A 12943-nucleotide genomic window follows, 5' to 3' on the forward strand; every position below is an offset into this window, starting at 1 on the left:
GAATTGACAGGGTACAAAATCTTGTTTTATGACAAAAACTGGCCGTGCCTGTTACAACGCTTTTGGATGGCACAGGCACTTCCCCTACAGAACTGCACATAGAAAAACAACCTAGAAATAGGAAATCCTTGCTCAGTAAATTACCCAAGCTTCCATTTCTGCTAGCATTGCATTTAAAGTCTTCCATGAAATCGCCTGAGTCTGTTTTTAATAGAACATTGCTTTGGCAATTAGAAAATCTTCAGTGTACAGCTCAATCAAAAGGTTATACTAGCTGAAAATAACGACAGTGTATTTACAGTTCGTCATGGTTATACCTGCAGTTTATTATGCCGGTCCAGGTGAGCTGCTAGTTTAGGGAATGGAGATGGCCTGAAAATGTGGCAATTCCATCTGGAACAAGTGTTATTAGCTATTTTCAGGCAAAGCTGGTGGTGTTCCTAGTGAACATTTTCAACGCATCTCAGAACAAGACGTGTATTTAAACAGCCACTGGCCCGAGAAGCTTACTGTCAGAGGAACAAAACAAGCTGGGAGGAAGGGGTTTCATGTTTAGGCTTCGCTTTGTGAATACACTGTTCTGAAGCACCAAGGCTTTCTCTGGGGAGGTGGCAGCTGGGAGCACTAGGAACACCAAGGAACCCTGAACGTGCCGGGTGACTGGTAGCGGTACCAGAGGACTCAGGAGTCAGGAATCAGGAGGACTGTCAATACAGAGGGGCACAAAGCATTAAGCCAAACAGAAAGCCATCCCCAGATAGCAGACAGAGCCAGGCTGCTTCAAAGATAAGATTTTGAACCTGACCAGCAATTTCTCTCCTGCAGAACAGCCTTTTCACCTAGTTGTCTTTATTTATTTGCAGAGATGGATGGCAGATGCTGTATAAACGTAGCTTGCTTGGAAGCCTTTCAGTGTTTAAACCTGGGTATTTACTTCTCTTCTACTCCTCATTCTCCCCGTTTACCATACTTTGATTCACATCACCCAGCAGTCTTGGAGACTCAGCTGGATTGCTGTCCACCACCAACCCCGACCACGTGCTCTGGGGACACTCAGAGTGGACCAACTCCAGACCAAATCCCCTAGAAGACCTATAACACAGCCATCAGGTCTTCAGTGCTCAGATGTTTTGTTTCTTTTTCCTTCACTTTCTATTTCTGCTCCTTTTACACCACACTAGTTACTAACGTGAGCAGAGGTTCCTGTCCTTCCTATCCACAGATTCTTTCCAGCAGCATGCTGCTTACTAGAAAACTTTTGTTTTCCTGCTCAGAGGAGATCTCAGCTATACCAAACGGTGCTTTTATGTCAGCTAATCCTCCATTTCCTTCTCCAAGGAACTAAGCTGGTTTCACACACCCCCTCCATTTTAAATGAAGGTGATTTTTCACTCGCTGCAGCATCATTCAGAAAAGCGGAGGCACAGTGGTGAGCGGCCTCCATTTATGAGGCTTAATTCAAGAAAGATGGTACCAAGCATTCGATCACTCGTCGTTAGTGGTAGCATCAATATCCTCAGCAAACATTACCAAGATAAAATGCCGACAAGGCACACGCTCCTGTGCAAGTGCTGGCAATAAGGTTCTGAAGGACTCAGCTTAACAGCTTGTGTCAGGTGATGAGGTTAATGGAAAAGAATTTGTTATTCAGGTCACTTAATGAGAATGACCTTGGGAGAGCTTAGCAGGGACCTTGGGGTAAAATAATTTATTCCTCTTCTGCTTCCATCACTGCAAGTTAACCCAAGACAGAGAAAAAGCTGATCTAAACATGAACTCAACCTGTCAGAGCTGTGCGGTAGGAACATCAGCAACACAAGGCATGGTTGTAGTATCTGCTGCCCCTCCAGTGGTAACAGGCAGCACGCAGCCTTCAGAGCAAAGGCTCTGCACACTCCATCTGTAAAAGAAGACAGCTTGTTCGGTAAGATGCAACTTATCAAACACCGTGCAAGACAGGAACAAAAATAATCACTGCAAGGCATGTAGTTTTGAGCCAGTGTCTGCTCGTTGGATCTGGGCACAGGGAAGAGGCACAGCAGCCATCCTTTGCGCTGCTCCTGTTTGTGTTCTGCTGATTTGTTTTGCTGCCCAGCTGTAATCAGCAATAAGCTTCAGTTCCTGTGATTCGAGGCATTAGAGCGATCTGCTTCCAGACCCCAGAGAGCCCCTGTTTATCTGCACTGCCATTGCCCTTCGTGTCCTTTTAATTAAAGTGCTGCAAGCTGCCCAGGAAAACACATCTTCCGCAGAGCGGCTGCCTCATCTCCTAACAAAGCAGAGCTCCTGGGGGGAGGGCTCGTCACAGGAACCAGAATAAGGGGTGAGACATTTCTTGACATACCCCCAGTTTAATCCCAGGCCTTGAGACAATTACTTTGTGAGCCCTCGGTCCAGATGTAGAAAGCGTCAGGAGGAGGACAGCAGCAGACGAGACCAGCTCCATCCCCACCTGTAACATAACCTTGTCTGCACGGGCCTGTTCCCTGTGGTGAGCAGCAAGGAAACCTCTGTGTAAAGCTGAAATTCCTTTCTACAGCTCTGGGTACAGTAACTCCCACGGAGGAAAGCAACATGAAACTGGACAGTGAGGGAAGGCGGGAAGCGTTCTTCCTTTGAGGCAGGGGCTCTGAATCCAGCAGCCAGCAACTGACTGAAAAAGGTGGGGAGGAAAGATAGAGAGTTATACAAGCACCAGGGCTTAAAAAAATGCTGCTAAGAGAGAAAGAAGGGAGGAACCCGCACCTTTCTCTTGACATTTAACAAACTACCAAACCCAGCCAAGCAAAGGAAAAGAAAGAAAGTCAAAGACCTTACAAAGAAAGCTGCTCTCAGCTGTTTGTTACCACGGATCTTAAAATACCTTCAGCCAACCTTGCACAGAGACACCAAGCCCTGTGCGACCCTCAGCAAATCCCCTCTGCCAGTCTCTGCTTTCCCCCAGCAGGTGTATTTATGGGCTCCCTCCTGACCCTGCGGGGACCAGCCCTGCCAGCAGAGGCTCTGCACACCTGTGTGGCTGTGGGCTGCTGGCCATTTCACTCCAGATTTCCCAGCTGGGTTGCAAAGGGGTTTATCAGTCCAGGAGTCTTCATCCCCTTGGTGCCATGGGGGCACGTAGCTCCTAGGGAGATGGGTTCGGCGCTTGGAGCTTCGCTGTCTCACCACCAGTCTTGCATCTAGCCTACCGAAGGATTTCTAGCTGGTTGCCTTGTACTGGTTTGTCGCCGCTTTCCTTTTGTTTCTCCGCAGACTGAGTAATGTTTCCTGTCGTTAGAACTCTTTGACAGTCGTTTCTCTGCAACGCCTTTGACATTTGCGAGGGGAAGCAGGCCTACTGTTCACCAAAACCAGCAATCGCCCCCCAAGCAGCAGGATGCCAGCTGCCAGGGCAGCAGCGGTGGGCACACGCCGTACAGTACGCCTGAGTAATGATTAACGCACAACAAAGGGAGCTGCCTGCGCGGCAAATGGAAGCACACTGCGTGCTTGGGATGTAAGAGCATTTCGGTCTAATTTTGCACTCTGCATATAGTAATAAGACACAACAGGGTGTGCATTAAGCTCATCTTTTGAGAAGTGCAACAGTAGCTGAATAATGCACACCCTGGAGTGTCTTATTTGTAGTGGACTATGGCTCATTAATTTTACATTTAAATTTTTTCAAATCCATTAAAATAAAAACAAATCTATTCCGAGGGCAGTTATGTAATGTATCCTTCCACTGAAAAGTAATTTCAAATAAAAACAGTAGGGAAAAGGTGAGGAAGAGCTTTGCCCAACTGTGTTCGGTTCGGTTGGTACAGGGCCTGCCACGAGTAGGTCCTTGGCCTGCTAATGCACATATGTAATGGAAATAATGATAGTTATGGAAATCTCTCCAGTGTACACTTTTTTTCTTCCTTTCTGTGTAATTACCCATGCCTTTTGTCTTCCTTTTTCTTACAAAAGTCCACTTTTCGGTATGTGAACCAGCAGCCATTTCAGAACAAGTTCATGTGTAAAGCATTCAAATGGGGTCGTAACTGATTTTACACCACACCGCTCCTGCTCTGCAGGCAGAGTCATGGAAATGGTTTTGCCAGAACAGAGGCATGTACATACACATGGACACAATAGGATTTAAGGGACATAGGCTGTTATTACTTTGTTTTATTATGAGGTCACTTTGAAAGTCTGAAGGAGAAACGTCTGCTTTCTGCTGTCCCACATGAAACATGACTGTGCTTTATCGCTTTCTGTAGGTTCCAACCTTGATGATGGACACCCAGTTTTCAGAATTCACTCCAGATATCACCCCAATAATGCTGGCGGCTCACACCAACAACTATGAAATCATCAAACTGCTTGTCCAAAGACGGGTAACGATTCCACGCCCACACCAGATCAGATGCAACTGCGTGGAGTGTGTCTCCAGTTCGGAGGTGGACAGCCTGAGGCATTCCAGGTCGAGGCTGAACATCTACAAAGCCTTAGCCAGCCCTTCGCTGATTGCCTTATCGAGCGAGGACCCGATCCTGACGGCTTTCCGACTGGGCTGGGAGCTGAAGGAGCTCAGCAAAGTGGAAAATGAGTTCAAGGCTGAATATGAAGAGCTTTCCCAGCAGTGCAAGCGTTTTGCTAAGGACCTTTTGGACCAAGCGCGGAGCTCCCGAGAACTGGAGATCATTCTCAATCACAGAGATGATCAGAGCGAAGAGCTGGACCCCCAGAAATGTCATGATTTGGCAAAGCTAAAGGTAGCAATAAAGTATCACCAGAAAGAGGTAAGAGTCATCCGCATGCAAAGGTGTGTGAAGGGTGTGGGTGCTGGATAAAATGACGTTTCTCTAGTTTCCATGGGTTTGTTCAGGAAAGCTGAGCTGGACTGAGTGGAGAACCATGTGCACATGGGTTTGTCACGGCCCAGGAGGTTCAGCATGCCGTGGTGACGGTGTGGGGCTGCTGACAATCAAGGGCAACAGGACCAGGACTACTGTGGCGGGTCGTGGGTTCTATGGCACCAACATTTTCTGTTTCAAAGATACCCGAATCCCATTTCATTGTAACCCAGCCCCTTACAAAGAACAGCCTTCGGAGATTTCCAGGTTTGTTAGCTCTGAAAGCTTTTCCCACTAACGGCCTTTATAAGTGAAACAAAGGCTAGAGGGTATTGTCTGGCTCATGGAGTTCTTGACTGCAGGAAATAATATAATATCCTCATTTCCTCCCCCATTTGGCGCTAACTCGTAAGAGCCACAGAAACTACAGCAGCACAAGAGAGCAGAAGAGAACAAGGGCATGCTCAGCATCCCAGGTTTTCACATTACCAGCAATTTTCTTAAGTGAAAATGCTTGTGTGATGCTAGGAAGTGGATCCTGGTCATGCAAATACCTCACACCTGAAGCACCTCAGGTGGATTCTTCCCTCTTCATTCATCCATGTCTTCGGGACTCAGAAGCAATTTCCAGAACTTCAAACTTCTGCCTGCATTACCAGAAAGGAAAGACATAATTCAGGTGAAGGGCACAGAGCCTTTCAAAAGCCCTGCAGATCCAGAGATTTATAAGTTGATTCAACAAAGGCCATGAACCCAAGGAGAATGCTGACAACAATTTCATTAGTTGGCTCTGGATTTGCTTTCTCTTTCCAAACCTGGACAGAGTTTCGTAGATGATGTATTGCTGTTGGCCAGTGATGTTCTCAGGTTATCGGAAAGAGGAATTTACTTTGCTTGGTTGAGCGACTTAATTTCAATGTATATGACATTTTTCTATATCCAGAGGGTGACTGGAATGGTGGAAAAGCTCACCACATTATTCTTTTCACTGTCTTCCTTACTTTGTTTTATGCATTGACCCAGATGAGGACAGCCTGATAAGATAACATTCCACCTCCCATAAAGGCTGCTCTTGTCACCTGAGCTAAAACAGTCAAGAAGGGAAAGATGCAGATTTGCCTTCCTTCCCTTTGCTCTGTTTTGCCTCCTGGTTTTGCCAGCCTCTTGCTGCAACAAGCTGCAGCTGAAGCCTCAAGCTTTCTGGGATTTAGCACGTGGTCAGCTTAGTGTTCTTACTGTGCTGCTCCAGTGAAGAATCAGCAAGGCTCACTGGCCTCTGTGACAATTTTGTTTCTCAACTAGCTGTGGTGCTAGGTAACACCATAGATTCATTAGGGGCGTGAACAAGTAGTGAAGAATCAATCTAGAGAAGTGTAATACAGTTTATCAATTCAGATGTTCCTTGCATCTGAAAAGGTCCAGAAACTCTGCTTCATTTTTCTACAGTCCTGGTAACTGCAGACACTGCCCCTGCACGCACCCTTCTGCAGCCGGGGCATCCCCAGCGCTGCTGCCTGTCGCTCACTGCACAGCTCGACGTCTTGTCGCTGCTCAGGCTCACTCGTGACACCCGAGCACCAGTCTGTGACTTCCCCTTGCCTTGGGTTCGTATTAGGAGACCCTAAGTCTGAAGAGGTTTCCTACATTTGAAATGCAGTGCTGAACAGTCCCGAAGCTCTTTTGTTTTCAGATAACAAATTTTTAATCGTTGCTTGCTTGCTTGACAGCTTTCATTTCTTTTCTGGGGGCATATTTTCCTGAAGTCCAAACATATGGGCAAGTTCCATGTTTTGTGGCGTATTAATGACAGTTCCAGCACAGAAATGATAGTGAATTAACACAAGCTCCGTGTTGCCAGCTAATATCAGTGCTGTTTCGAGGTGGAATACTGGTGGGCAGGGACAGAGCGGATGAGCTGGGGAAGCCAGCACTACTGAACCACCTCATCCTACCTGGTTATTCACAAACACACAATGCAGCTGGTGCCATGGGGTTTGCATGTAGCAGGAGTTCTTTAATCATGATAATTAGTCCAATACAAAACACCAAGCAAGATACAAATGTCGTTGCCAGCTTCTGAAAAAAACGAGTAGGAGCATTTGGTGGGAGACACTGAGAAGTGCTTTTTAATTGACTGAAAAGTATCAGACTGAAAAAAAATGGGGGGGACAAGAAGGAAAATAGAAACAAGTTCAGTTTTGTGAAAGACAGTTCTGCAGAGAGGAGCAGCAAACTTTTGAAAAGTAGATCATCGTGTTCCACTGAAGCATTTTGTGTCGTAGCATTGACAGACTTACAAGTCAGATCTCCAGTAGCATAAGATGAAAATACAGAGTGGATGTTCGCTGTTTTCTGGGGCTGTAAATTATTACTGCAGTTGGTAATTCTTTATATTCAGAGTAAAGAACGTGTGATCTCGCATCGGTTTTAGACTAATTGCTCGAGAAAATTTCCTTCAGCTTCTTTCTGAGTGAAATAGATCTCAAAAATTCCCCCCAAATAGGAATTGATTTTATTTCAGCTGAATCAAGCAGTTATGTTCAACTTCTAGATTCTTTCGGGAGAAGTTGTTTAGAGGGAGTTGGTAAAAAGATCATTGCTTTTGGACGGAGGTTCTTTGCTGTGTGTTTTTGGTAGGGAACAGATCTTGCTCTTGCTTTGTACCAACACAAGGAGGCTGGCAATTCGAGTGCTCTTTTACCAGACACGTTTTCCAGTGTTTTTTTCTCCAAGGCATTTCATATGAACCCACTGTGCCTATTTTTTTTATTTCCATTGCACTCTGCTACTGAAGAGAAGGTGCTGGTTTTGCTCTAGATGCAGAAAAATAACAGCATTCAAGTTCCCGGTGCAGGTGGATGATCTCTGGCAGTGAACGTACAGGACTGGAAAAAATCCTGATGGGAAAACCTGGACAGCAATGGACTGTTTGTGCTCCAAAGAGCCCTGGAGGAAAGGGCTCCGAACCCTTGGAGGAAAGGTTTTCAAAGCTAGTTAGGCTGCTAAATATGCAGGTAAGCAGGCAATAAGATTTTAAACAGAGTATAGTTTGGGTAAGTGCCGAAATCCTGTTGGAGATCAGACACTTACCTTGCTGACGCATTTTGAAACACCACTGCTAAAGTATCGGCATGTTTTGGCAGTTTCTCCTAACTACTGGAGAAAAATCTTGTCTTGTGTGTTAATTTTAGCCAACAATTAGCAATGTGCCCCACTACGAACATAACTCCCTGTTACCTGGACTGAATCCAGTAAACATCATCGGGCTGTATGCAACTTCATCTTTAGATCTGGCCTGAGCCCCTCAGTCTTCGCGGTGAGCAGCCTGAACGAGGGCTGATGAGTGAGAGGAACCACATCAGCTCCTTCGGCCTTACCTTCTGAAATCCTGGCCTCATCACGATGGGTCCATCTCAGCCTGTATCCCCAGGTAAATCCCTCTGCCCTGTAAGCATGGCCCAGGGCAGGCTGTGAAGACCTGAATCGCTCAGCACCCAGGCTGCAGATGCGTGTGTGCCTCGTGGCGCAGGTGTGGGTTCCATCTTCACAAGGTTAGACAATTCGCCCAGTCTTTTTCAACAAAAAAAGGTACAAACTTGGATTCCCCCGAATGTTACATGTGCTAAGTGTTTTATAAACTGACAAAGATGGTCCTTACGAGGAAGGAAACCCTTTTCCTTTGGGAGAGGACCAAAAATTGGGAAAAAAATCTTGTTTTTCATGTTTGTTTTTAATAAGCCCCTAGATCCTAGAAGGTAAATCACTGTTTACACAGAAGGAAAAAAATCAGTTATACGGGAAAGATGAAAGCGTGCCTTAACGTAGCTTTGTATACGTTGCATATACACAACATATATTAACGTACAACGCTGCGTATATTTGATGCCAGTACATTGCACGTGCAGTGCAATGTTCACGGGCTCCCTTTCCATCTCAAGTGTGGAATGGTTGTGTTGTCAGGGTCAGATTACAGAGGAGCCCTGACAGTTTCTTTGGAAGATAGGAAAGATTTAATATTTGTGATTGCTGTTTGCATGGCAGTCACAAAATATTAGGAAAAAAAACAAAACGAGGGCATCTGTAGTACACCGTGAAACATGATGAGCTAGATCCAGCTCTGACACATCAGTCTTCTCTGGGTCCACTTTCAGAAGAAATAATCTTCGTAGGATCATGGGAGTTCATGTGCTTAGAGACAAGTAGGCCTTCCCATAACTGCTCTGTAGTATATGGCATTTGTCTTCATATTACTGCTTTCCATATTCTCTTATTCATGGCTAATTTGGGAAGAAGAAAGGTGCTGAAGACTTAACACACAAAGGCACAGCGCAGCTGTTGGGGAACAGTCTTCACTATGCTGTTTCTGGCACCAAGTTAGCTCTGCATTTGTTAATTTGTTTGTATTTCTAAGAAAAGATGGGGAAAAGTCATCTCTTAGGATCTCAGCAGGCACTTAAGCACAGTTGTATGTACAGTGTACCGTCACTGTATTAAAGAACAAGAACATAGGCTGAATTCAGATACAATTTCTGCGCCCTTTAATGTTTTTACATTGCCAAAATAATGTAAAGCAACCAGACTGTAGCAGCTAATTGGGTCTAAAAGAGCAGATGACTCCTTGCAGAGCAATTTGAAGTTCTGCACAGCAGATCCAACATTCTGCTAAGCTGCAGTACCCGGAGTCCCAGTGTACACTCAGCCCGTTCCAGCTGTCCTGCTCTCCATCGCAGGTTATTCACGCCCTCAGAATGAAGGAGAACATCACAGTAGTGGGTTTTTAATACTTTGTATTTTTCCTGTGCTGGTAGTTGCAGACGGCTGTGCAGGTTCAATTGAGATGTCTGGAAGAAACACACACAATGCAAAGCACTCAGAAAAGATGTATTTCATCTAAGACTGTTTTGCTTAGCACTTTCACTGAGTTAGATCAAAGGGCTGCATGAAATTCCCTTTCAGAACCTGTAACCTTAGTCTCTCTTACTCACTGTACTCCAAATCAATGACAGGGAAGGAGAGAAATGGAATCGTTTGCTTTTCTAATTCAGGAATGGTGCTCTTTGCTGTTTGCTCTTCAGGATGCAACTTCAGAAGTTCCAGTTCATTTTTCCAAGTCATTTACATAGGCAAGTACCTCCTGAGATACAGGACCGGAGCGAATGAATAATCCTTCCTGCCACGCCACAATTTTTTCAGCTGTGTCTTGACTCCGTCAACTGCGTGGCTGCGGTTAGAAGCACAGCATCCTTCCCTGGGGAGCGTGCATAAACTCGGTGAATTTCTAAAGGCCCTCCAGTTAGTGTATAACAAGAGCTTTTAAAAATATCAGAAGTGCATGAGAAATGAAGTGCGAGCTCTGTGGAAATCAGAGCTCATCTACTGCACCTTGTTTACCTGTTTTGAAAGCCACTCAGGTATTTTGATGGATAGTCGCGGATCCTTCTCTGCTTGCAGCCAGGGCTAAGTTGTTCTCCCCTGGTTTTGTCTGTTTTCTTGCCACGCTGCCTGGAGGTATGATGATACAATGCTGAGGATTTGTATTGTGCTCCTTAAGGCCCAATAAACAGCTAGCTCTTCAGTGTGCTTGCACAGCTCGGATTAATAAACAGGGTTGTGCTTTCAGGTTTCTAGAATGAAATCATTCCGCGTCATGAAAAGATCTTTATTAGGTCTAGATGGGGGGAGGCGGAGTGCTGCTTGTGGGAGCTTTTTCCCTTTCTCATGACCTGGCACATCCTTATCCCTCGGGGTATTAGATAGGGGAGATGGTGTGGTTACACCACTTCCCGCTCCGTCCTGCACCGCAAACCTGGACACAGGGTGAGGGATTTCTAACGCAGTGCCCGACTGTCACCCTTCGTTTTCCATCAGCATTTGGTTGGTATTGTACAAGTTGCCATCTGATGTGTGAACAGTGGCCTGTGCTAAAGGAAGCTGTTTTGTCTCAGACTCCGTCCCAGCAGGCAGACGACCGCAGGCAGACGATCGCAAAATCTTCCGTGCACGTGGCACCAGCGGAGCTGTTCCCAGCAGTGTCAGGACTTTGGGTGACAGGTGGGGACACTTACCCGCATTTGCTCTCCTAACACGTTTTTTTTTTTTTTTCCTGCTGATTGCTGCCAGGGCAGTGGGGTGAGTGGTGCGTGTCCCTCCCATGAGGGTTGTGCCATTGCCAGATGTATTCATTCGGTTCTGGAAATGAGCGTGGAAATCTAACACCTACAGCTGCATTGTGTTACAGAAATTAAGAGAAGTGGCATCTAAGTGTAACCTCTCCCCAGACTGGAAAGAAGAAGAAATATTCAGAGGACTGATGGTTCGTCAGTTTGACAAAGTGGACATGAATGTTTATTTGAGGATACGGTATTATTTGGTATATTATTCACGTAACGCCAAAGTGTTCCAACTTGATGAAGGTTAGGCACATATTGCAGCTGTCGCAGAACAGAACCGCAGAAGACTCTCTTTTGACAGCAAAATCATCTCTGACTAATCTCGCCATGCACAGATTTGAAAAAACAACAGAAGAGTGTTATGTCAGTCAAGGACAAGGACTCTGCTTGAATTAGGGTAACCTGTATCAGGCTGTAAATGCCTGGACCATTCTTTAAGTCATTTTTGGTGCTGGTGCCTCGGACTTAAATGGTCTCTTGGACAAAGACAGGAAATATGTTGAAAGCTAAAGGGATTGTAACTGTTTTAAGAGTGATTTAGTGAGTTTGTCAGTTCCCTTAGCTTCATCTATCCCATCAGTCTTGTTGCTAGCAGGAGAAGAGGGAAGCCAAAAGCGGGACATGATTGATTGGCTTTCCACAGACAACAGAAACTGGACAGAAGTGACACCTTGGACATTGTGTGAGCAAAGTGTTCCGTCTTATCTTGTCTGAAGGTCTAGAGTGCCTTTCAGAATCAACTTTCCATCAGTCTAGAAGAATATATCGTATCGTTTCAGACTTCGCTTTGAATGGTACCCCAAAAATAATGAAGAATATTGCTGTGTAGTCTCCTGTTTGGATATAGAAATTATCGTTATGAAGTATCTGATTTCTGTGAATTTCAGCTTCATTTCTGTCTCCTAGTGAAGAGTGTCACAAAGCTCCACAGACAAAGGAACTGAGATTCCACTCCCCTTCGGCCTCTCGCACATACTTCAGACCCATCATCATCCAGACGAGCCATGTTGGTGCCTCATGATGGAAAACGTGGTTACGTCGCACTTCTTCACTCCGAGACAAGTGAGACAGATAGATGGGTTATTCATCATCCCCCCCCAGCTGAGATCTTGTGCGGAACGGCATTTAAAAGCCGTGACTACAGTTTTTGTGTCCTTATTCTTTCTTTCCAACCCCTGGCTGGTTGAGCAAACATCCTGCAGCAAGGACTATGTCCTCCTCTCCCTCCAACAGGGATATTACTCAGAGGTTCCCAGGGATGTGAGAGGTGTTTGCAGTATGCTGCTCTGTTCCTTTCTGGATATTGGAGAAAATTTACTCAAGAGAAGGTAAGGTAGAAGGAAAAAGGGAACCAAAATTAAATAGTTTCAAAATAGACATTTCTCAGGCTTAGGAAAGAAACAAATGAGAAATGTTTCAGAGGTTTTTATTAACACTAATAGGATAAAGTAGGTATGTATTTAAAGGTACTTGTGAATGACTTTTAAAATTCTCATGTTTGCTTTACTTATCACTTAGTTAATGTAAATGTTAAGAATTCACTCGGGAGAATAAACCCAGCCTTTTAAAAGTCAATGCCTGCTGCACTTCCTCTGAAGCCTGAGAGCTCCCGGTACTCACTTGCACGACCTGTAACTCTTGAAGTGCCGTCTGCAAGAGGACTTAGGAAAGTTTGCAAGCTTTGTCTCTAAGCGCTTTTTAGCCTGCGTGGTTTTTCGGTGCTTCTGTGCGATGTGTCTGATAGCCCCTGCTTGGCTCTTGGAAATGGTTTAGTGCGGTGTGGATCTGCTGCCCCTCCTCGCTTGGGCTCAGCACGTCCTTGCGCTGCACGCTGCAGCGCGCTGCCCTCGGGAGCTGAGCCTGTGCGGAGGTAATCTTGGTAACAGAACTGGAACATTTGCTGGAATCGGTTCCGCAGGAGTTTATTTATCAACTCTATTCTGCTCTCTGCTA

At 45.5% G+C, this 12943-nt stretch overlaps 1 protein-coding gene and 1 long non-coding RNA gene across 2 annotated transcripts in view; one reads left to right on the forward strand and one right to left on the reverse strand.

Annotated features, from left to right (window-relative positions):
* The window catches only part of TRPC5 (transient receptor potential cation channel subfamily C member 5), a 97306-nt gene that overhangs the window by 38860 nt on the left and 45503 nt on the right, over positions 1 to 12943 (forward strand). The window contains exon 3 of the mRNA XM_035325867.1: positions 4245 to 4766. Within this exon, the coding sequence (XP_035181758.1) occupies positions 4245 to 4766 (522 nt within the window). The remainder of the gene's footprint in view (positions 1 to 4244; positions 4767 to 12943) is intronic.
* LOC118166731 lies at positions 1666 to 2991 on the reverse strand. The gene is made up of 2 exons (XR_004750693.1): positions 2864 to 2991; positions 1666 to 2653 (listed from the first exon to the last, which is right to left on the reverse strand). It is a non-coding gene; the product is annotated as an uncharacterized LOC118166731 (long non-coding RNA).

This window comes from Oxyura jamaicensis, chromosome 4, assembly GCF_011077185.1.
Source record: "Oxyura jamaicensis isolate SHBP4307 breed ruddy duck chromosome 4, BPBGC_Ojam_1.0, whole genome shotgun sequence".
Classification (NCBI taxonomy): domain Eukaryota; kingdom Metazoa; phylum Chordata; class Aves; order Anseriformes; family Anatidae; genus Oxyura; species Oxyura jamaicensis.